At 56.7% G+C, this 23,368-nt stretch overlaps 2 protein-coding genes across 4 annotated transcripts in view; both read right to left on the bottom strand.

Annotated features, from left to right (window-relative positions):
* Window positions 1–2,083: 2,083 nt before the first annotated feature.
* On the bottom strand, window positions 2,084–11,895 carry CCDC97 (coiled-coil domain containing 97). Its single transcript, XM_032390670.1, has 5 exons — window positions 11,714–11,895; window positions 7,426–7,881; window positions 5,432–5,710; window positions 4,900–5,029; window positions 2,084–3,935 (listed from the first exon to the last, which is right to left on the bottom strand). Exons 1-5 carry the CDS (start codon window positions 11,757–11,759, stop codon window positions 3,815–3,817), a joined length of 1,032 nt encoding a protein of 343 aa, XP_032246561.1. The 5' UTR covers window positions 11,760–11,895; the 3' UTR covers window positions 2,084–3,814.
* A 2,599-nt stretch (window positions 11,896–14,494) lies between these two features.
* HNRNPUL1 (heterogeneous nuclear ribonucleoprotein U like 1) overlaps window positions 14,495–23,368 on the bottom strand; it is a 36,380-nt gene continuing 27,506 nt past the window's right edge. For all 3 annotated transcript variants that reach the window (XM_032390438.1, XM_032390437.1, XM_032390436.1), the window contains exons 11-15: window positions 19,752–19,920; window positions 18,825–19,109; window positions 17,590–17,879; window positions 16,027–16,218; window positions 14,495–15,456 (exon numbers count right to left, since the gene is read on the bottom strand). In XM_032390438.1, the coding sequence (XP_032246329.1) occupies window positions 15,340–15,456; window positions 16,027–16,218; window positions 17,590–17,879; window positions 18,825–19,109; window positions 19,752–19,920 (1,053 nt within the window). In that variant the 3' untranslated portion in view covers window positions 14,495–15,339. The remainder of the gene's footprint in view (window positions 15,457–16,026; window positions 16,219–17,589; window positions 17,880–18,824; window positions 19,110–19,751; window positions 19,921–23,368) is intronic.

The raw sequence follows: 23,368 nt of genomic DNA, 5'->3' as shown, positions 1-23,368 counted from the left end.
GTTTTGTGTTTCTGTAGAAGCCGGTGTCCTCTCTGGGCTCTGTGACATGACACCGTGTCTCAGCAAGTCTGTGTGTAGGAGTGGGGTCCCATCCCTGGGGCGCGCCGTGTGTCTGCATTTTTTCTCAACATCTTTGCTCTTGCTCTCTGGGTGTAAATCTGTGCGTTCTTCGGTAAGTGTGACTCGAAGTGCGGATGTTTTCTGTGCCTGTCTGGGTGTCTGTGAGGGAGGCGTGTTTCCGGGAGCTGCTGTGCTCTGTGTTTGCTAGCTGAGCTGTGTTTTCAGTGCGGGTGTGTGTGTGGGGGGGGGCAGTGCCCAGTGTTCGTGCGTCTGTGGGCGGCTTGTTTCTGGGGGAGGTCTGTGATCCGTGTGTGCCTCGCTGCTATTCTGAGCACGTTGTGTCTGTGGGGTGTGTCTCCAACACGCTTGCTGTCATCCTCCTCGTGTGTTTGTGTGTGTGTCCACGCCGAGACTGGCGTCCTCCGCTCCATGCGCAGATGGTGTTTGCGTTTTGTCTCCCCGCATGTGGGCTGGTGACTCTGGCGTGTGAGCTGTGGTGTGGGTCTCTCTGTTTGCACCACGTGATCTTCGAGGTGTTTTGAGTTTTCGGTGGGGTGGCCGTGTGTCCTGCAGGTCTGCATTCTGTGCTGGTGTTTCCAGGGCAGGAGGGGCATGGTGTGTCCCCAGGAAAGCCGCCGGCATCCCGAGCGACACGCCCAGAGGCCTCTGTGCTGAGTGGAGGCTGCATCTGCGGTGTGTCCCCTCACCGGCTGGTGCCACGCTGGCCCGGGGCTGGCCGTGGCGGGCGGGCAGGGCAGGGGCTGTGGTGGGCACTGGACCCGCGCCCAGACCTCGGTATAAATATCCCAGCTGCCGGGCGGCTGTGTTTACTCGGCCCCAGCCCGGGGGGCGGGGCGGGGGGGGGGGAGGAGGGCGGTGGCGGCAGCAGCCCGGCAGGTCCTGGGGGCGGGGGTGACCAGGCCAAGCAAATACACTTCCTTCTGGCCAGACAGGCTACGGCCGCACTGCCCCTTCCCGCCCCCTTTCTGGATGGGGGTGTGGCGGTGACCCCTCATCCTGGGCTCCCAGGGGCCACCAGCAACCCTCTGCACGTCCTCACTGGGGTTCCCAGGGTCTGGGAGACAGAGAAGAGGGGCCAGCCGACAGGCGTGAGGGGGCAGGCCGGGGACCGCAGGGAGAGGGAGACGTGGGGGCGGAGACTCCGGGAGGAAGGCACAGGAATGGTCTCGGAGGCTCAGGGACCGGTGTGGGGGGATAAGCGGGAGGGAAGCGAGAGGGGTGGCAGAGCTCCTGGGCAGGACTGGCGGGGCAAGAGTGGAGGTGGGAAGTGATGGGAGCTTCGGGCGGCCAGAGGCAAAGCAGAGTAGGGGGAGAGGGAGAGGCGCAGCGGGGCAGCGGTGGGAGGACCAGGATGAGAGGGCAGGACACGCAGGGGGGTCAGACGGGGGTGCGGGCGGCAGCCGGCAGGAGGACAGACGGGAGACGGGGTGGGGGCCGGATGCCCACGGAGGGGCTCTCCCTCCCTGACTCAGCCTCTCCGTCCGCCCTGACCCAGGGCTAGGGGCGGAGGGCCAGGCGCCCCCCGGGGCACCTCCGGGTCGCCGCGGCGGGGGCTGTGCCGGGGGCGTGTCTCCCGCAGTCCCTCTTGACTGGCCCCACCTCTGTCTCCGCCATCTGACTAACCCTAATTCTGACTCAGCTGCTGTTGTCTCTCATCACTTTATTATGTAACAAGTCTGCGTCCGGCAAAGTATATCACAAACAACATTAACGATCCAATGACAGGCTGGCCAGAACCGTGCACATCACGCAGGGCTGCTCCCCGTGCTAGAAAAGCTCCCTGGGCCTGCGGGCGGGCGCGCACACGTACCCGAGGGGCAAACCCCCGGCAGCCTCGGGCTCTCCGAGGGCGCGTCGCGCCAGCCGGCCCACCCTGGGCTTCCGCGGGAGCCGGGGCGGCAGTGCGGACCGTCGGTGCGGCGCAGGAGGGCCGCGGGGCTTCCTGTCCAGGTGCCGACCTCGGCGCCCGTGTGCAGGACGCCCCCCCCCCCCCCCCCCCCGCCCAAGCTTAGCTGCTGGTATCGCCCTCCACAGCCACCTCTTCCTTGCTCTTCTTGAGCAAATCCGTGCATCCGACCACTCCGGGTGGCCCTGACCTGACACGCAACCTAGGAGGATGGTCCCCAGGACCTGTGAGGGTCTAGACCTGGTTTTTCTTCACTGGCCGTGCAGCCTCGACCAACTAACACCTCCCTTCTGGCCTCCCCTGACTCACCTATGGAATGGAGGCGAGTCCCTAGTTCACAGGGTTGTCAGGAGGATTCAGTGTGGCGTCAGGTCCGGCAGAGGATAGAACTGCTAACTGGGAGCTTCCGTATTTAAGTCTCTCCGTGTGAATGTCCCTTGGCCTCTAGGCCAGCTCTCACTTTGTGTGTCTGGCTCTAGTCCTGCTTGACCCAGAGGGCAGAGCTGAGGCCCAGGGGTGAAGAGCTGTGGCCCCGGGACGCCTCAGGGTCTCCCCCTTACTCTGGGCCGTGTGCCTGAGGAGGTGGTTTTGAGGGTCCTGCAGGCTTGGCTATGGTGGGGTGCCATCATTCTGGCTCCCAGGAGTGAAGGGTCCCCAGGCCCCACTCTTTGCCCCGTGGCCCTCCCCGCAAGCAGCTGACCCCTTCTCCATGTGCATGTCTACTGGGGGAGCAGGAGCTGGGTGTGGGGGCATGGGAAGGCGGGACGCCTGGGTTCCCACAGGCCAGTGGCTGAGTCACCGGGAGGCCATCTGGCTCGCATTAGCCGGGGGCGGCAGGGGGCTCTGCGGGGCGGGCCCTGTGGCCAGCTGGGGGCAGGGATGCTGGGGCAGGCTGTGTGTGGGATGACTCAGGACCCATGATAACAGCCTGTGCGTATTTGGGGAGTGTAAACAGGAGAGGGAGAAGGAGGCGGAGGAAGTGAAGGAAGGGAACATTGTGGCCAGGGAAAGAGAGGGGCCGGTGGGGCTGAGAGGGGAGAGCCCCCCTCCCGGTGCCCCCTCCCACCACACCCAAGCTGGCAGGCCCGTGGCCCCAGTGCTGCCCCTGCACCCCCCTCCCAAGTCTGGGTCCTGAGGGAGAGGTGACAGCTGGTAGCCCGCCCAGCGAGGCCGCCTTCCTCAGCAGTCAGGGCTCTGCTGCCCACAGTGGCTGGGCCAGGGGGTGGGGGGGAAATGACACAGAAATGAGAGAGAGAGAGAGAGAGAGAGAAAGGCTGAGAGGCAGATGGAGGGCCAGAGGTAGCGTGGGGGCCGAGAGATGGGAGCGTACAGCGGGAAGAGCCAGAGGCCCAGAGCGAGGCTGAGGGAGATGGGACCGAAACAGAGGCAGGGAGGTGTGAGCCGCATCGGCACAGAGGTGGGAAACAGGCAGAGGCCGGGGGCAAAGCCCGGGGTTCACCCGGACCCTACAAAGGACACTGATATCATCCTGGCCAGCTCCGGCTACGAAGGGCCTCGGTCAAGGGGACGACCTTCAGCCGGGGCCCTATCATGGGGACAGAGGCCTGGGCGCAGGGAAGGGGACAGAGAGAAAGGCAGAGAGGAAAGACACTGAGGTGCTGAAAGAGGGAGGGGGACGCAGAAAGCAAGAGACACAAGGCAGGGAGAAAAAGCGAGTGAGCCAGAGAGACCACGAGAGACAGAGGTGGAGTGGGGGGGCGGAGGGGAAGGTAGGGAACCCCGCACAAAGAGGGGGCAGGGATGGCACCAGAGCCAGCGAGGCTGTCCCCTAGACGGAGTCACGGGCGGGGCGGGCAGCCGCGGCCATCAGTCCCCATCCAGCTCTGGGCTGGGCGCGTCCTCGGGCTCCTCCTCGTCGAAGTACCTCTCCTCCTCATCCCGCGCCACAATGTCCAGGTTGTCAAAGTCGGGGTTGTCGTCCACGGTGCTGCAGGGGGAGGGGGCTGTCAGGGGCTGGCTCTGTGGGCCTGGCTGCTTCTCACTCTTCAGAGGAGCTGGGATCCCCAGAGTCAAAGGCCACATGCTGGCAGCTGTAAATGGAAGCTGCCCCCCTGCAGGGGGTGAGGCTAGGAGTCTCTCAGGGCTTCAAACAAAAGGAAACATTTTCCAAAGCAGAGATTTTACATAAAAACTTCTGGTTTCTCTCAAAAAGCTGGAAGATGTGGGGACAGGAGGACCCCCATTCCCCAGAGAGTGGTTCTGAACCAGGACGATTCTGCCCCTCAGGGGACATGGGGGAATAACTGGAGCCATTCTGGTTGTCACAACTGGGGGGCTCCTACTGGCCCCCAATGACTGGTGAGGGTCGGCCTGTTCGTGTGTTGCCAGGGCTGGGTCTGAAGCCGGGCCCTCGGCTGGCACACCCACCAGGCAAGACTGCCTCAGTTGTCAAAACCTTTTATCTCTGACTCCGATACTTCACATTTCGGTGTCCTTTTCCCTGATGGCAAAATCCTTTCCAAAGCAGTGGTTGTGTGTCTCGCCCTGGGGTTACGGTGGGGACAGCAAGCAGACTGCAGGGCGGCCACCACAGGCCCCTCCATGCTAGGCATTAACCCTGCCAGTGGCTACTTCCTGAAGCACGAGGAGGTCTGGGGGCCTGAGGAAGAAGCTGGCTTGCCTGGGGGACACCTGGGGGGCTTGGGGCAGTGGCATTATCCTACCAGGCCACCACCAATCACTCGAATGCAAATATTTCAGCGTTTTGTCAAATTTGAGCCGTCAGCCCTGCTCAGTCCCTTCTTCAGGTGAGGGGACTGACGCTCAGAGATGCACAAAGCTAGTCCAAGGACGCCCACTGATCTCTGGTTCATCTGAGACCCTTATGCCATCTGAGCTGGGCTGAGGGCCGTGGGGTGCCGGGCTGGGGGGGGAGGGGGAGCCTGAGTCACCTGTAGTCAAAGTCCCCGTCCTTGCCGTCCAGGAAGCGCTGGTGCATCCGGCTGGTGAACTCTTCCCGCAGGATCAGCCTCTCTTCTGAGTCGGGGACCCAGGCCTCCGAGTCTTTGCTGGGGCTCTGGTCTGTAGGGGCAGACACCCACAGTGGGGAGGATGTGAGCGGCGCAGTCGGGGAAGGGCTGTCCTGGTGGCACTGGGAACACAGTGGTGACCAAGACAGCCCCTGTCCTGCCCTCCCCGGCCACACGCCAAACACACAATGACAATACAGTGCTCTGGAGGCTGGAGAACAGGATCAGGACCTGCTACCTGGAGGCTGGCGAAGGGAAGGCATCTTTGGCAGAGGGAACAGCGTGGGCAACGGCCTGGAGGGGAGCGACTGCTGGGTGCCTTTGAGGAGTGGGGGACAGAGATGCTGGAAGGACTGGGAAGAGCCTGGGCACTCAGGGCAGGCAGGGGAGGGACGCGAGGTCTGCTCTTGCAGTTCGGGGGCCCAGCCTGGAGCCCCCTGGAACTGGCCCTCACCTTCCTCATCGCTGTCCTCCTCATCTTCCTCCTCCTCCAGGCAGGCCTCCTCCTCCTCCTGCTGCTGGAGCAGCCGCTGCTGCAGCTCCCGCTCCTGGTAGGACTGGAGCAGCAGATCAGAGAGCGGGCAGGCGGGGGTGCCGAGGGCGCCGGGCTTGGGCGGCTGGTGGGCCGGGGCGCGGGCACTGAGCTCCTCCTGGGTTAGGTACTGCCCGATGTACTGCTCGTACAGCAGCGGGGCCCGGAACCGCATCTGCTCGTCGCTGAAGTACTCGCCGCCTGCACGGAGACACGGCGCGCCCGGGGTCAGGGGCCTGGGCGCGGGGCCAGCCTGTCTGCGCACACGCGGGCCCACGACCGCGCCTGGAGGAAGCCAAGCGCGCACACAGGCCAGCGTGCGCGTGCGCACTCAGACGGGCGGGGGAGCACGCAGCCGCCTGAGGGCCCGTGGCCGCGAGGACGCATGCGTCTGAGCGTGGGCGCGTCCGCGGCCCCGTGGCTGCACGTGTACTCCTGTGTGCGCACGCCGGCCCTGGCCAGCCTGGGCCCCGAGGCGCTGGTGGTCTGGGGCCCCTGCCCGTCGCTGTGCCTGGTCACACAGGTGTGCACACCCTCCTGCGTGCGTGTCTGCGAGTGTCTGCGAGGCAGCGTGCAGCAGGCCGCAGGCAAGGGTCCTGCACACAGGAGCCAGGATGCAGATCACGTGTGGCTGTCTGCGCCCACAGCTGGCCGTGCCAGATGTGGGTACCCCTGGTGTTCTTCCAGACCCCAGATCTCACCTCTCCCCAGAGTGCTCTCCTCTGCAGCCATCCCTCGGGTGGGCTTGGCTTCCCCACCACCCCCAAACCCGGGACCTTCCTGTCTCCCCTGGCTGCCTGTTCCTGCAGGGGGCTCTGTCCCTCAGAAAACCCTTACACCTGCCCAGTCCCTCCCACCCACCGGTCCCAGCCCCGCCTTCAGAGCCCAGGGTGAGAATCTGCCCAGAATTCTGGCCTCTGCAGCACTGGGGTCTGTGACCGTCCCTGTCCTGCCCCCTCTCTTACCCATCTCTCTCCCTCTGGTGTTACCCACCATACTCTGTTTCCCTCCCTCCGTTTCCCTGGCTCTGTTTCTGCCGCTCTGCCTCCACCCACCTGTCCCTCCCGGGTTCCGTGTCTGTCACCTCAACCCCCATTCATTCATCCCTCCTCCCTCCCATCTCCTTCTTCCCGACCTGTCGCTGCGCCCCACCCTCTCCATCTCCCTGGCTCTAGGGCCTGAGTCCTCACCCTAACCAGAATCTTCACTCGCTCTCTGCCTCGTTTGCTCTCCTCTATTTTTTTTTTTTTAAGCTTTTATTTACTTATTTGACAGACAGAGACACAGCGAGAGAGGGAACACCAGCAGGGGGAGTGGGAGAGGGAGAAGCTGGCTTCCCATGGAGCAGGGAGCCCAATGTGGGGCTTGATCCCAGGACCCTGGGATCATGATCTGAGCCGAAGGCAGACGCTTAACGACCGAGCCACCCAGGCGCCCCTGCTCTCCTCTTTCAACTTTAGTTCTGGTGTCTCTGGTCACAGAGATGCTTGTAATTATGCTGCAGTCAAGAAGGTATCGTGCCTTCCAGACGCATGCCTTGTTTCAGAGGGCCTGTGTGTCCCCAGAGTCACAGACAGACTCCCCTGGGTTTCCTCAGCGCCTCTGTGCATGGTGTAAGAGAGTCTCGTTTTCCTGAGGGATAACCACTTATCACAGTGCTGGGTTCTGTGAAAATGGCGCTTGTGTCATCTACTAAATTCTGACCCTTCTCACTGCCCGTCCCATTCTCTTCCCCTGGGTTCCCGTCTGTCTCTACCTATCTTGCCTCATCGCTTCACGTGTCTCTTTCAACCCCCCTGTGTCCCTGTCTCAAAACTGATCTCCAGGACCTGTGTCCGTGTCTCCGCTCTTGCATCCTCGTTTCTTACTTCCTCTGCCTCAGTCTCCCCGCCCGCCCAGCCCACCTGTCCTCACACCTTGGATGAGCTCACGCAGGGCAGCGTAGCGCCGGTTACGCAGGCGGGTGCGCAGCGTGCGGGGTCGGGCACTGCCCTGCCGGGCCACCTCAGCACAGTAGAAGTCTGCACGATGGTCGCCGCGCAAGTGGCCAAAGCAGGCCAGGTGCTCCTCGCGGAGGCCCGTGCGGAAGCGCTCCAGGAACACCAGCGGCTTCTCGTGGTACAGCTGGCCCAGGATGGCCACCTTCTCCCGCTCGGTGAGGTCGGGCTCGCCCTGCTGCTGGCTGCACACAGGCAGGCGGCTGGCGGCCACGGCGCGCAGCATGGCACTCACTGCTGTGTCCTCAGCCCCCAGGGCGTCATCATCTGGGGCCCTTGGCGCTCCTTCCGCGGCCTCCACCTTGTCCTGGGGTCTGGGTGGGACCGGTGTCCAGCTCAGCTCCCCCCAGTGCCCAGTACCGGGCTGCGTGCAGCCTGTGGGGGGAGGGGAGATGTGTTAGTCCTGGGATGGGAGTGCGGGGGGAGGTGGGGTGGGTGGAAAAGACTCATTTTACGTTTCCTGATCACCTACTATGTCCTGGGCACTGTTCTAGGTCCCAAAGATACCACAGAATGCACGAAGTTGACATTTTAGTAGGGGACATGGACCGTGAAAAACCTAATTACTGAAAACATATGATGTGTTAGCAAACATACAGTCTGTTGGGTGGTTCCAAGAGCTATGTAGAGGGGCGCCTGGGTGGCTCAGTCAGTTAAGCGGCTGCCTTCGGCTCAGGTCATGATCCCAGGGTCCTGGGATCGAGCCCCACATCGGGCTCCCTGCTCGGCGGGAAGCCTGCTTCTCGCTCTCCCACTCCCCCTGCTTGTGTTCCCTCTCTCGCTGTGTCTCTCTGTCAAATAAAAAAAAAAAAAAGAGCTATGTAGAAAAATGAAGAGGGAAGGACGGGGGAGTGGGGTCAGTGGGGGAAGGCTGCAATTTAATTTAATTTATTTATTTGAGATAGAAAGGGGAGGGGCAGATGGGGAGGGAGAGGGGGAGAAAGAATCTGAAGCAGACTCTGCGCTGAGCACAAGCCTGATGCGGGGCTCGATCACACCACCGCAAGATCATGACCTGAGCCGAAACCAAGAGTCGGATGCTTCACCATCTGAGCCACCCAGGTGCCCCAGGCTGCAATTTTAAATGGGACAGTCAGAGAAGACCTTCCCAAAAAAGTGACATTTCAGTAGAGACCTGAGGTGGTGAGGGACTGAGCCATGACATTTTGGGGGGAAGAGAGGCTATGGAAAGGGAACAGCCAGTGCAAAGGCCCTGAGGCAGGAGGGTGCTTGGTGCATTTACTTGGTCCTTTACCACCTCATTCACTGACTGACACAATTCTTTGCCTTTTCACTTGCACACAAAATCACTAACACATCCACTAAATTGTTCACTCATTCCCTCTCTCTCTCTCCTACTCATTCACACATTCATCCAGCCACTCTTCAGCAACTCTAAATCTGTGTGAGGTCCCGAGCTGAGCCGTGCTGAGGATCCACGGGAGTGAGGCAGCCCAACATCTGCCCTCAGGAAACAGCCAGTGTGATGGGGGAGCCAGGACGGTCAAAGACAACACGGGCGCTGGTAACAGGCAAGCTGGGCGCCAGGGAAACCTTGTCGAGAGCTGTTTCTCAAAAGGTGTGGGAACTGGAGTGAGGCTGAGCGGCCAGGAAATAAGAGAAGACAAAGTACAGGCAATTCCTTTGGGCAGCTTGGCTGGGACGGGGAAGAGGGAGGGGGTGAGGGTTACAAGTGCAGTGGGTTTCAGGGAGGGTTTTAATCACTGAGACCAGAGAAGACTGAGCTGGACCAGGGCAAGGGGTGTGGGGGAGGGCACAGGAAGGGGTGGTAGTTAGAAAGATGCTCAGGAGGCTGAGTAGACAAGCCGTGGGGCTGAAGGGCTGGGAGGCAAGGGGTGCATCCCGTTCAGGTCCGGGGTTCAGGTCTGGGGACTAGTCAAACTGTCCTTGAGACAGTCACGGACAAGGAGCAGATTTGGGGGTGGGGGGAGATGCTGAGGCCAGTTTGGGACATGGAAGGTAGGACGGGCCCAGGGGACATCCAAGGGGAGCATCTAAGAGACTGCTGGTCCGTGGGGCTAGAGACTTCTCAGGAGAAAAGTGCAGGGCTGGGGACAGAGCTATGGAGCCAAGACAGGAACCAAAGCCGAAGGAAATGAGAGGTCATGGGGAGGGCAAGGGGAGTGTGAGGGACAAGAGAAGAGTGGGCGAGGAAAGAGCCCCGACTGGATAGGGAGAAGCCATGCCTATGAAGGAGGCCATGCAAGGCTACAAAATGGGCCGCTGAAAGACAGCCACGCTTTAATTCCTGGAGCCTGTGTTACTGTTGATGGCCAAAATGGGTGTCTGCAGATGTGATCAAGTTAAGGATCTTGGGACAGGGAGATTATCTTGGATTGTCCAGGTGGGTCATGATGAGTATCCATAAGAGAGAGTCCAAAGGGGACGGGACATACACAGAAGAGAAGGCCATGTGAAGACGGACAGAAGCAGAGATCGGAGTGATGTGGCCACAAGCCAAGGAACGCCAGGAGCCACCAGAAGCTGGAAGAGCCTCTGAGGGAGCCCCTCCTCGGTCCTGCTAACACCTTGATTTCAGCCTTGTGGTACCAATTTCAGATCTCTGGCCCTCAAAACAGAATACATTTCTCTTGTTTTAAGCCCCCCAGCTTGTCATCTGCTGCAGCAGCCATAGAAAACTGATCGAGGCTGAGCGGGAGGAGCCTGAGAGAGAGGAAGGGAAAGGGAAAGAGTGGTGTCACAGAAACCAAGGGGGGGCGCCTGGCGGCTCAGTAGGTCGAGCGTCCAACTCTTGGTTTCGGCTCAGGTCATGATCTCATGGGTCTTGAGATGGAGCTGAGTCGGGCTATGGGCTCCTTGCTCAATGGGGAGTCCGCTTGAAGATTCTCTCCCTCTGCCCCTCCCCCCACTCTCTCCTTCTTTCTTTCTAAAATAAATAAATCTTAAAAAGAAAACAAAAGAAAGCAAGGGACAACTTTCAAGAAGGACGGAGAGATCAATGGCATTGAACTCTCCGAGTCTAGTAAGAGAAAACCTGAATGGGGTGACTCCGTTTAACTACACCGGGGGTGGGGGGGGTGCGCGGAGAGGCCACTGGCAACCTTGATCAGAGCAGTTTCTGGAGGTAAAAGCCAGACTGCAAGTGGGTGGGAGGTGAAGAAACGGAGACAGGTGTGAATGACTCTTTGGAGAAGATACCTGGTATCGGAAGGCGCATGGAACCGAGAGATAGACGTTCTTTTTAGGTTAAAACACTTTTTTAAAAAAAGATTTTATTTATTTATTTGACAGAGATAGTGAGAGAGGGAACACAAGGAGGGGGAGTGCGAGAGGGAGAAGCAGGCTTCCCACTGAGCAGGGAGCCCGATGCAGTGTTCGATCCCAGGACCCTGGGATGATGACCTGAGCCGAAGGCAGACGCTTAACCAACTGAGCCACCCAGGCGCCCCAGGTTAAAACATTTTTTAATGGAAAATTTCCAACATGCACAAATGTCGAGAAGACGACCATATTCCCACCCCCACCCCATATCCCCACCATCCAGCTTCAACAGTGACCAATTCTTGGCCAGGGACATTTCCGCCAATCTCCCAACCACACCTCGACCCACCTGGGATGACTCTGAAGCAGCGGGATGAAATTTTAAGATGAGCAAAACGAAAGCGTTTTAGATACTGATGGGAAGGCATCGGGAGAAATAGAGACTGAAAATGCAAAGGAGAGTGATGGAGGGAGCACAGAAACGGAGTAAGGACCCGAGGAGGCAGATGGCACTGTGGACTTCGGAGAAAGGGGAATGAGAATGAAATGGGGGAACCGTGAATCTGGAGTAAGCAGAGTTTGCGTGGGACAGGAGGAAGGTCAGCCTGGGGCAAGGGGAGGGTCAGTGCGATGCAGGGGAGGTAACTGAGAGGCAGGGTGGACTGGGACACTGGGACTCAGCCGGGACAGGGGGCAAGTTTATGTTGACCCGAGTTAGCCCGGTAAGGAATCGGGTCAGCCTGGCCCGGAACTTGGGAGAGGTTAATTTCGGGGGAGGGGACGGGGTAAAGGACGGCAGCTCGCAACAAGAGAAGGATTAATCTGGACAAGGTGGCGAAGGGGACTGGCAGACCCGAGGGCAGGTGTCCCCCTATAAAGAGTCCTCCTGCGCGCCCACGGGGAATCATTTCCCAGTGACACCGCACCCTACCCTCCCGCCGCCTCCGCGCGGCCGGGACCTCACCTTCATCGGGTTCCCTGGCCGCCGCCGCGGTGGCCACGGCCTCCATCCTGATTCTCTACTAGTTAGCCGCCGCGGGAGGCTCTACACGCCGATCCCGGCCCCAGGCCCTCAGCGGCCACTTCCGGCTGAGCACACTCCGGGGGGACCCGGTGCTCCGCCAAGCCCGAAACAACAGTTCCGGGGTGAAGGCGGACCTTCCTATGCGCATGCGTGTCTCCCTCAGGTCCCGCCCCCCGCCGCGGGGAACGCAAGGGGCGCCCGAGTCAGAGGCTCTTCCACGCCCTGCCCCCCGCCCCCATCTGACCTGCTACTGAATTGCAGTATCAGGAGGGATCTGAACCATCGTTCAACCTGTTCACTGCTGGGACTCCAGAGCCTGGCGTGCTTACTTCTGGGATGGATGGTTGAATGGCCACCGCGCAGAGCCTCTTGAGGGTTTGTGCTCTGGTTTAGACTCCAATCCATCCCTTTCTCCCGTCACCACCTCGAAAAATACCTACTAAGCTTTGTTTCTTGCTTCTGTGATCAAAGCCAGTCCCTGGCTAGCATGAGATGGGTGGTGAGATCAGATAGAATTTCCTACTGTGTTCCAGGACCTGAAGAATTTGCAGATGTGAAAGGGGACAACCCTGGTCCTGATCTGCTCTAGGTGATGGTAGTGACTCATTCAGGTGTGTTACCAACAAAGCAACAGACTATCACAAGTGACCACCCTGAGTGGCCCGGGCTCTGATGGGGTTGTCCACCCCAGCCTAGAGGGTCAGGGAAGGTTTCCTTCTAGGAGGAGGGAACACCCAAGCTGAGACCTAAAGGATGAGCAGGAATTAAAAAGGGAGGTTTCAGGCAGCAGGAAGGGCGAGGCAAAGACCCAGAGGGGAAGGCAGGCATGGATCTTTCTGGCTACTGCCAAGGACTTCAGTGTGGTCAGGGAATAAAAATGTTCTAACTTGGAAGGCCACGGTTGGGCTGCAGAGGATTTGAGAACCTCTTGAATATTTATGCAAAATTCCATGTACATGTATATTTTCCAAAGCAGAGTTGATGGCATTTGGATTGAGAGATTTGTGACTCCCCCAGAACCAACCACCAATCTTAAGTTCGAAGGGGGAGCACCAGAATATGAAGCCAGAGAGGTCACCAGGGGTCAGGCACACAGGGCCTCTCTAAGCCACACTAAGTAGCTTGAGTTCCTTTATCCTTCGGGTAGCAGGCAGGAGGGGGGAAAGCATGAGGGTGAGGGACTGGAGGTAAGGGAGATCTGTGAGGAGGCTGGTGCAATGATCCAGACACTGTGGACAGGAGCAGAGAAATAACTTCCCATTTGCATTGCCAGGATAAGGGACCTAGAGGCCCATTTGCCACAGCCGATGGGTGGGAACTACATTTAAGAGTTTACTCAGAGAGGCCAGCAGAGGGTGCTGTTGCCCAACACGTGGACCAGCAAGGAAGGGGACTTTCCAGAGAGATCTGAGGCCCTTCCCCTCCTGCTCTCCCTGAGCAGGCAGAGGGGGGCACTCTAGGGTCCCTTTTAGCCCAACTAGCCACCAATTTTGTCTCCATCTCACATTCAGATGCCTCATCCCTGACCTCAAAACTAGTCAGCCTTCCTCCTCCTTTTGCAGCCTATGTCCCATTCATAAGGCTCTGAGGTACTTCCTGTTAGGCAAGGGATGGAGCTCAACTGGCACTCCTGTGCCCCAGCATTGTCCCTCACAATATCACTGGGAACACCACATATCCAGAGGGGATAAAGAAATGACTCCAGTTGCCGGGAGAGGACACTAGGCTACATGGAGATGCAAACACGAAGTCTTCTACCCTGGCTACTTAAAAAATTGTTCCCTTCTCCAGGAAGACCTCCCCTTACCACACTCCTAACCCTCAGGCTTTCACAGCTGACCACTTGGTGCTGTCACCATCTGATGACAAGTCTGTGTTACCTCTGGACTGGGAGACCCGTGAGAGCCGGGCTCAGGACTGCCCTGACCGTGCTGTATCCCCAGCACTGTCCAGAGAGAGTGAGGCACAAGGCAAGCACCTAACACACAGTGCTGGATAAAGAAGTTCCTGGAATCCCCACTAGCTTGGATCCAGGACTGCAGGTAGGACACGTCCTAAGTCCAGCACCCAAAGCCAGGACCGAGGTGGATGGGCAGTCACACCCCATGAGGACCCCCAACAGTCCAGCCCTGGTCTCCATCCCATCAGCCCTACCTCACCCTCTGCCTAGGGACCTGCCATGCCTTCTAGTCACAAATTCCTGGAGAGAATTGGGGCTGTGAATGGACCAGAAAGAGGAGGGACCAGAGAACTACTTTAAAATGAAAGTGAATTTTAAACTGAGAGCCCCAGCACCAAAAACAGGGCCAGGCACATGAAACCCTCAGTAAGTGTTTAATGGATGAGTAAATAATGTCCCCTTTGAAAACATCCCACCCCAATTAAAGGCCAACTGCAGTAATACTTCAGGGTTTCAACCCTGCTTCATTCCTGCTAGGAGGTGCCATGTCATTTATTGAAAGAAAACAAAACAAAGCAAACACATTTCTTAATAAGTGCAGTTTGTTAAAATTCTGTTAAAACATATGGGTCAAGGGGGAGTAAAAATAATCAAAGGATCATTGTAGGAAAAACCTTTAGGTCTGGCACCTGGAAGACCTCTGGAGAGGAGGCGGTGGGAGAAATTTCATGTTCTGAAGGGAAGGAGCCCCCCCCCCCCCAACCTCCCCTTCTTCCCTCTCGCCCACTTAATCCCACCAGAAACTACCAAGACGCCCGGAATAAAAGGTTTCAAGTTCAATAGTCACACTCTCTCCAAATACAAAAAGCAGTTACAATTCAACTCAACACAGAAGCTTGTGTGCAAGGTTATGGGAAACTGAGACATCGTATAAAAAGTTAGGTTAAAGATGATTCTGTGGTTTTGTTTTTGTGTGTGTTTCGTTTTGAGGGTGTGGCTCTTCCTCGGTCACCTGAACTCAGCAAAGAAATGGTTATCCTGATGAAATATCAACAGCCACAGTAAAAACAGAGAAATTCTAAAAATTAAAAAAAAAAAAGCATAATTACCAAAAAATATCTGTCACTGCTTCCTCCCTCCGCATTTTACTTTTTAAACTTGTGGGTTTTTGTGTCGGTTTTTTTTTTTCTAAGTTTTTGATTTTTTTTTTTTTTTAAATCCTGAAAAGTAGACAGTAAAACAGCTCCTGGAAGAATGTACAACCAACTGCATGAGGGTCTGGGAAGCTGAGGGGCTGGAGCAGGGCTGGGAGAGGTGGGCAGAAGGGACCCTCCCTCAGCCACTGTAGCCTCACTGTATGACCAAGGGGGGGGGGGGGGATTTTTGGCAAAAAGGGAGGGGGGGAGGAGGAAGAAGAGGAGGAGGGGAAGGAAGAAGGTGAGGGGACAAACAGAAAATAAAAGGTCATTGTTGCCTGTTTGAATCCAGAGAAAAATGCCCGGCCCTGTGTTGGGGAAGAAGCCCCTCGGAGGGGAGGCAGTGGGCTGAAAGGAGGCAGCCCTGGGATGACCCGTCCCCCAGCACCGCAGGACCCAGTGTGGGCAGACGAGGGGGCCAGGGTGGGCGCTGGTGGAGGAAGCCGGCAGGGGCCTCCGCAGCACACTGGCTACTGTGTGCTTGTGCCTCCCTGTGTGTTCCCGGAGTAGCTCCCGTAGTCGTAGTTCCCGTAGTATGGTGGCCACTGGCCCTGGTTCTGATAGTACTGGTTCCACTGCTGGGCATACTGGAGAGAGAAACCAAGAGCACACGTTGTCCTTACCCAGACCCGTATTTGGCTCCTGCCTTGACCACACTCTCACGCAGGTCAGAGATGAGTGCACTGACATGGGTCCCCTGACAGAGAAATCAAGGTCCCTTGGGAGGACAAGTGACCGACCTGATGCCCCATGGGTGGGGAGTCAGGGACTGAAGCCCAGACCTCCTGGCTTGCCAACCTAATGTCCTTTCAGGTATAGGTAGATACCACATTCAAAACACTTAACAGGTATGATGGCCCAGCACCAGCCAAGGGGAATGGACACTGGCCATGGTGCTGAAGCAGGATTCGGAGGCCCCTGCTAGGCCATTTAGTGGCTTCACTGGGGAGAAGAGGTTCGGATACCAGTTATTTAGCAGCCAGTGCAGAAATTTCAGTAAGTGGAATGGCTACATCAGGTGAATGCCAGCCTGAGGCCAGCCCATCTCTGTAGGAATAAACGGGGACTCCAGTCTGGGAATATACATCCATGCGGGTCCCCTGGAAGTCTCTATGCCCACCCTCCCCCTGCTCCCCCACCCCGAGTCTGGCACCTACCTGCTGATACTGGTTATAGCTGGGCTGAGGGTAGGTCTGTGCGGTGGGGGGCGGCGGTGGGGTGTAGGGAGCCGGGTTGTAGCCGCCATAGCTCCCATAGTTGTAGGCAGGTGGTGGTGGAGGTGGAGGTGGTGGGGCCGTGTAGCCCTGGCTGTAACCTCCCTGGTTGTAGGGTGGCTGGCTGTAACTCGGCTGTAAAGAGGGGGGGAAAACCAGGGTGCTGTGAAATGGCTCAGCTGGGACAGAGTAAGGGCCTTTGTAAGCAGTGGACGACAAAGGAACTTCCCTGGTGGAGGCTGTTTGAGGGCTGAAGAAATGGGTCAGCTCTGTGACATGGTGGGACAGGGAAGGAGGCAGGCTTGTGTTCTGGACTCTACTCTCAGCTCCAAGATCCTGGGGGAGCAAGGCACACAGCATCTCTTGAAATTCCACTGCTTCCCCCCGCCAGCACCGTAAAATGAGAATTACAACAGAGCTACCCCTTCCGATTGCCTTGCGTATTCAGGAAGCCTGAGTGCACAGGCCACTGGGCACTCCATAAATGGTGGTAGTTGTTTTGGGAAAAGGTCTGTTGAGAACAGTAGTAGCGATTTCTCAAGTGCTGCCCACATGCAGACTGTATCATTAACCCACCTAATTCCCCCATCAACTCTGTGAGGCAGGCTCCACTAGCCTCATTTTACAGAGAGGTTTGGAACTTGAAGCTCAGGGAGGTGAAATTAGTTGACCCGAGTCACACAGTAAAAAGTGGTGGAGCTGGACTTGACCTCCGGTCTGTCTCATTCCAGAACCTTACCCACAAAGCTAAAATACCACCCATTCCTCACAACAAACCTCGCAAATGAGTTCTACCAACAACTCCACAGTCTTTTATAAAGAAAATGAGGTCCAGGGAGGTGAAACCGTTTGTGCAAGGTTATAGAACCGAGACGTTGTGGGGCTGGGGTTTGAATCTGTGCCTACCCACCCTGTTCTAGGAAACATTCTGGTTAGACCAGGACTGGGAGCCATTCATCTGTCTCTTGGCAGCTGTCCCCAGGCCTGGCATGTGGAAGGCACTCAGGAAACGGCAGTGGACTGTTCTGGTTAACACGGGCCTGTGCATTCCAGAGCCTGAGCACCGGCTTTTGGGGAACTGGAACTGAGCCAGGAGCTGCTCCAGAGTGAAGTTCTCAGGACACTGGGCAAGACCTCCCAAGCTTAGGGCCTGTCTCCATATGCTGGAGATAAGGGGGTCAGCCCCTGCCAGCCTAGGCAAAAGTAACTCCAATCAAGTACTTTCTTGGGGATTCAGTAGAGGCCAGCGACACCACTGAGAGAAATGTACTTGCTGGAGCAACCAACACTCATAGCACATGACTGTGAGGGGGTGGGAGGACAAGTAGGGTCCCGACTAATCTGGGTCTGGCAGGAAAGTCTAGAGTCCATCACAGTCAAAAGCACTGCCAGGAAGAAGGGCAGGGCTGGAGGGAAGAGTGGAGAGCCGTGGCCGGAGGAGCGCCTGTTGGCCATTCCCCGGGCCCACCTCCTCTGGCCTGCATACACGCCTGTGTGTTCTCTCACCTGTGGAGGGCTGTAGCTGCTGACAGTGGGGGTGCTGGTATTGGCGCTCGAGCCAGGGATGTTGCTGTTCTTGTTGTAGCTGCTGGCCCCCGGTGGGTTCCGAGCAGGGCTGTAGCTGGGTGGCGGCGGCGGCTGCTGGGGCGGTGGCTGCGGCGGCGGCGGCTGCTGGGGTGGTGGCTGTTGCTGGGGAGCCCGGTTGTAGCTGCCTCGGTTGTTGGAGTTGTTGTTATCCCGGCTGTTGTTACCCCAGCGGTTCTGGTTGTAGCCACCACCTCCGCTGCGGTTGAAGCCTGCATCGGAGAAGCCAGGGGAGAGGCCCTGTCACTCTGAACTGGTGACCCTCAGGAGCAGGGCTCCACTCTGGGTCTCCCCAGATCCCCAGGCATGCCCGCTGTGCAGCCCTGTAACTCAGTCATCACTGTCTGCTGGCAGGCTTGTCTTGCTCACCGGACTATGAGCTTGGGACCAGGGCTGCTTGGGTTTCTACTGTGTCCCCAGCATCCCAACAGCTGCTGAACAAATCGGAAGAGGTGGTCAGGAAGACAAAACTAAGCATCCAGGACAGTCCTCTTCAGGCTTGGTCAAATGGGTAAGTCTCTCCTGAGCCCTTGAGCTGCTGTGGCTGGGCCCAGAACCCTGCCCCCTGCCAACTCCCACTGGTCTCTGGACCTCAGCCTAGACACTGGTGTCTTGGCAGGCCTTTCCTGAGCCTGCTCCCTCCCAGGCTGGATCAGGTGTCACCCAAGCTCACGCTAACCCAGGGCTTTGCCACTCAGCCCAGAAGCCTTCTGGACAGCCACTATAGGCGGATGTGTCTGTCTGGGGCAAATTAACCTCCTTCAGCCCACTTCTTTATTTGTTTTAATGCCAAACAACCAAGAACAGTCCTGGCATTTGTCTTGCGCTAGCTCCTGAGCAGGAACCTAAGACTGGCAGTAAACTCGGTCTGGCCGCTCTTCTTAAGGCGCTCATGGTCAGATGGCAGGGAAGAATTGCAAAAATGACACCAGAGTGACCTGCAAAGGGGCATGGGCTTCAGGAGCAATGCCTAGGGGAAGCAGGACAGTGGGAGAGGTCCCCTGAGGGCCCAGAGTTTAACTCACTGCGGTTCTCCGCCAGAATTCAGCCCACAGCTGGTGCTAGGGAAATTCACCTGCTGACTGAGTAAGCAGTCACAAAGCTCAACCCTGTCCCAGGAGCCAAAAGCCAAGAAAGCTCTGTTTGAGATGTCTTACCTCCTCGGTAGTTGCCTCCTCCACCGCTGCCGCCCCCTCGGTTCTGGAAGCCTCCTCGGTTGCCCCCTGGTGGGCCTCTGTTGTCATAGCGCTGGAAGCCGCCACCACCCCCGCGGCCCCGGAAGCCACCACCGCCTCTGTTGTCAAAGCGCTTTTCAGGGGGTGGCCCGGCCTTGCGACCTTCCTCGTTGTACTGCCTCACCAGCTTGTCTGCTTCTTCCCGCTGCAGCTCAATGAACAGCACCTCGTCCAGGAAGTCCCCAACGTCCGGCAATGTGAAGTTGGCTAGGAAGAAGGCAGGGCCCCAGAGGGAACAGGAAAAGGTCAGTACCTTCCGCGGTCTGGTTCCCTACACCCCCAGGACACTGGCCTGCCAGAAGGGAGATGGCAGAGGGGACGAGCAGTGAGTGACAGAAGTGAGAAAGGGTCTCAACCTCTCTGATAATGTTCAGGGGTTAACAAAGACCCTCCTGTCTCTCTTCTGAAGAGGTGGCCTAAGCCCCACCAAATATAAACACCCCCTCCAGCCTCCCCAGGGAGTGGGCCAGGCAGGTGGCATCAGCATCCTTATTTTCTACAGAGGAGCGGACAGAGGCCAGCTCAGCACCGCACCAGAGGGAGCCAGAGGCAGTGACTGTGCGGGACTTTCAGCGTCTGCTCCCTCACATCCTCTCCCGCATCCTGTCCCAGCCCCAGCCCCCAGCAAGTCTGAAAACCGTGCCCCAAGAGACTGTTGGCAGCTCTTCTGTTCACAGCTGCACCAGACAGGGAAGGGCAGAACAGAGGGAAGGGCAGAACAGGAGGAGGAAAGAACGGACAAGATCAAAAAAGGAGTAAGCCAGGAGCTGGGGAGGAAGGGACTGTGGAAGGAGCTTTTCTCTGGAGGACCCTGTTGTGTTGGCCCCCTGGGAACCGCTCATCTCCTACCTTTCATTTCTAGGACCGCGTGATCTGGGACATCCTTCCCTTCCTCATCGGTTCGCTTTATTGTCCGGTCTTTTAGGTCCTCATCAGTGGGACAAATTACAATGGCTTTGCGCTGGAAGCCTTCAAATGGTCTCATTTTTCGTCTCTGGGCTGATCCATAAACATTTGTCTAGGGGTAGGTAACAGAAGAGGCAAGAGATGGTACATTACGACTTAGGTTTTTTCCTGTCACGTATTATGTAGGCCAGGAACTGAGAAAAGCACGCTAGTTCTCCAAAGCAGAAAAACTCAGGAAACTGCTCTTTTTGTACTTTTAAGATGCTTTTTTTTTTTTTTAAAGATTTTATTTATTTATTTGACAGACAGAGACACAGGAAGAGAGGGAACACAAGCAGGGGGAGTGGGAGACGGAGAAGCAGGCTTCCCGCTGAGCAGGGAGCCCGATGTGGGGCTCGATCCCAGGACCCTGGGATCACGACCTGAGCCGAAGGCAGACACTTAACGACTGAGCCACCCAGGCACCCCTGCTTTTAAGATTCTTGAGCCCGTCCTCAGAAAACGGACTTGGGAAAGTGGCTGCTGACAGTCACAGGACAAGGGGTTCCCAGCGGTTGGGCTTTTAACCCCTATTTGTTCTTGGTATGCCACCTTACATCCTCCCCCCAATTCTAAAAGTAACACAGGATGGGGCGCCTGGGTGGCTCAGTCGTTAAGCGTCTGCCTTCGGCTCAGGTCGTGATCCCAGGGTCCTAGGATCGAGCCCCACATCGAGCTCCCTGCTCGGCGGGAAGCCTGCTTCTCCCTCTCCCACTCCCCCTGCTTGTGTTCCCTCTCTAGCTGTCTCTCTCTGTCAAATAAATAAAATCTTAAAAAAAAATAAAAAAATAAAAGTAACACAGGCTCATGGTAAAAACTTCGGAGTACAAGGTAGAGTAAGAATTTAGAGTAGAATCCCTTCATCTGCTTACTGCCAGTCCTCCTTCCCAGAGATGACCTGTACTGAATACATGTATTTCTAAAAAGATCTGTGTAATCTTCTTTTCTTTCTTAAAGCATTTACTTTGAGACATAATTGGAACATCTTAGAGGTACAACACGTGGGAAAGCGCTCAGTTAAAATATGGAACGCTTCACAAATCTGTGGGTCATCCTCACACAGGGGCCAATTTTAGTGTATGTGCTGCTGAAGCCAGCAGAGATCTCTGTGATTTTTAACACAATTGGAGGGGCGCCTGGGTGGCTCAGTCGGTTGAGTGTCTGCCTTCGGCTCAGGTCATTGTCCCAGAGTCCTGGGACCGAGTCCCGTATCGGGCTCCCTGCTCAGCGGGGAGTCTGCTTCTCCTTCTCCCTCTGCCCCTACTGGCCCTCTCCTGCTGGCATTCTCTCTCTCAGATAAATAAGTAAAATCCAACAACAAACAAACAAAAAATAACACAAGTGGACTCAGGCTACATACTCTCCTGAAGGCTTTTTCTTTCTTTTTAAGATTTTACTTATTTGACAGAGAGAGACAGCTAGAGAGAGAACACAAGCAGGGGGAGTGAGAGAGGGAGAAGCAGGCCTCCCAATGAGCAAGGAGCCCGATGTGGGGCTCAATCCCAGGACCCTGGGACCATGACCTGAGCTGAAGGCAGATGCTTAACCATCTGAGCCACCCAGGCACCCCTCCTGAAGGCTTTTCCACTTAACGTTTCTCTAACATTTTTCCATGCCAGTGTTCTCTTTTAATGGCTACATAATACTTACAGGATGGTTGCCATAATTAACCAGCCCTTTCTGACAGCTGTATGGATTCTTGTCATCAACACTGTGGCTCTTTTACTCCCTCAGTCCTTCTCTAAAGCATCAGCCTCAACCACAGGCTTTTAACCACGGAGCTGGGCAAGGCAACAGCCTGTGCTTTTCCCAAGTGCAGTTTTGCTGCTAACGTTCTGCTCCCTTCCTCCAGGTGATGCGCAGGTGCATGCTGGGCTGGTGGGGGCACAAAGTGGTGCTCTAGAACACACCTGACCAAGAGCCGCAGTTGCCAACGGCTTCCATTTACGGAGTACCTCCTACATGCTGGGCCCTTTGGAACCGGGGCCTAGACCATGGGACCCCAGGGCTCCCCGGATTCAGCCCGTACACCCAAACCACCTAGATGCTACTGAAAAAGAGAGCGGCCCTAATGCCACTCGGAATTTCCAAACCCATCTCTGGAGGTGGGATCCAGAAACCTGTATGGGTATCCACTCTATCTAAACTCAGTCAATACAACTGGAATGATGAGAAGTACCTGCCTTTGAACAACTTGTAGAGGCTCTGACAGGGACTCAAGGGAGAAGCCACAGCGGGGAGCAGTCGTAAAGGGGCACGCACACACAAAAATACTGTATTTTGAATCAACAGCCTGGCAGGGTGGAAAAGCCCCGGGTCAAGTCCTAGTGTGGCCATTAACTCACTCTGGCCAGTCCTTATAGTTGCTTCATCTGGAAAACAGAGATGAAGAGCCTCCCTGCCAGGGCTGGTGAGGATGGAGCAGAAAAGGATGACAGAGCAAATGTCCTGGTGCGAGGAAGTCCTTGACTGGGGGTTCAGAGGCAGCCTCCAGCACGGAGAGAGAGAGAGTGTGCGTGTGTACGGGTGGCCTGGCACACCCCAGCTCTCATCTGACTTGCTCAAGTCACACCCGCGTGGCTCTGGGTGAACAAGTGCCACTCAGCCTACTTGTCTGTAAAATCAACGCACTGCGCATTTAATGAGTCTCAAACCCTGAAAAGGGAGAAAAGTATGAATGTCAGATGGTCACTATTAAGCCTGCTGGAGTTCATGTGGATCAAAGCCCTTGGTTAGCCCCGGGCCTGGCTCACAGCCAAGTCAACAACTGGGAGCCACTGTAGTTATGGCCGTCACTGGGGAGGGAGGTGTGCCATGACTAGCCTCACCGTAAAGTAGATGTGAAGCCAGGGAAGACCAAGCTATAGTGACTTCCCATCAGAAAGGCAGGGACGGGGCGCCTGGGTGGCTCCGTTGGTTAAGCATCCGACTCTTGGTTTTGGCTGAGGTCGTGATTTCAAGGTTGTAAGATCGAGCCCCGAGTCAGGCTCTGTGCTCAGCCTGGAGTCCACCTGGGATTCTCTCCCTCTCCCTCCCCCTGCTCACACTCTAAATAAACAAATAAGTAAAATCTTAAAAAAAAAAAAAGAAAAGAAAAAAACAAAAAAAAGAAGACAGGGTAGAGAGAACACAGGCTTTGGGGAAGAAGCTCGGGGTTGAAATCCCAGCTGTGCCTTCTACTATTTGTGAGACTGTAGACAAGTCACCCAATTAGCCTGTATCTCAAATTTCTTCCTCTGAAAGACAGGGATCAGATCACCCTCCTTCTGGCTCTTCTGGCTCTGGTGAGGATTTGCAGATGTGAAAATGTCTGGCATGTGGCAGGAAGGGGGCAGGGAAAGTTCCAAGTCAACACACATAGGGTGGATCTGAAAATAGGGCCAACAGGACTGACACTGTCCCAGGAGAGACTTCCCAATGGAAAGGACCAAGGAAAGTTAAATTCGAAGAAAAGACAAGTCACAAGAGATCCTCTCCCAAGACATGGAACAGGAAGCTGGGCTGTGGGTCAGCCAGAGGCC

The sequence above is a fragment of the Phoca vitulina genome, unplaced genomic scaffold (assembly GCF_004348235.1).
Source record: "Phoca vitulina isolate PV1807 unplaced genomic scaffold, GSC_HSeal_1.0 scaffold58, whole genome shotgun sequence".
Classification (NCBI taxonomy): domain Eukaryota; kingdom Metazoa; phylum Chordata; class Mammalia; order Carnivora; family Phocidae; genus Phoca; species Phoca vitulina.
This window is presented reverse-complemented; position numbering and strand designations above follow the sequence as displayed.

Bases quoted from the DNA above. Each gene is read 5' to 3' on its own strand.
- CCDC97 (XM_032390670.1), bottom strand. From the start codon at position 11,759: ATGGAGGCCGTGGCCACCGCGGCGGCGGCCAGGGAACCCGATGAAG. The intron at 7,882-11,713 runs GTGAGGTCCCGG...CTCCCCCCACAG, and splicing joins GGCCAGGGAACCCGATGAAG to GCTGCACGCAGCCCGGTACT. The intron at 3,936-4,899 runs GTGACTCAGGCT...CTCCCCCTGCAG, and splicing joins GACGGGGACTTTGACTACAG to CACCGTGGACGACAACCCCG.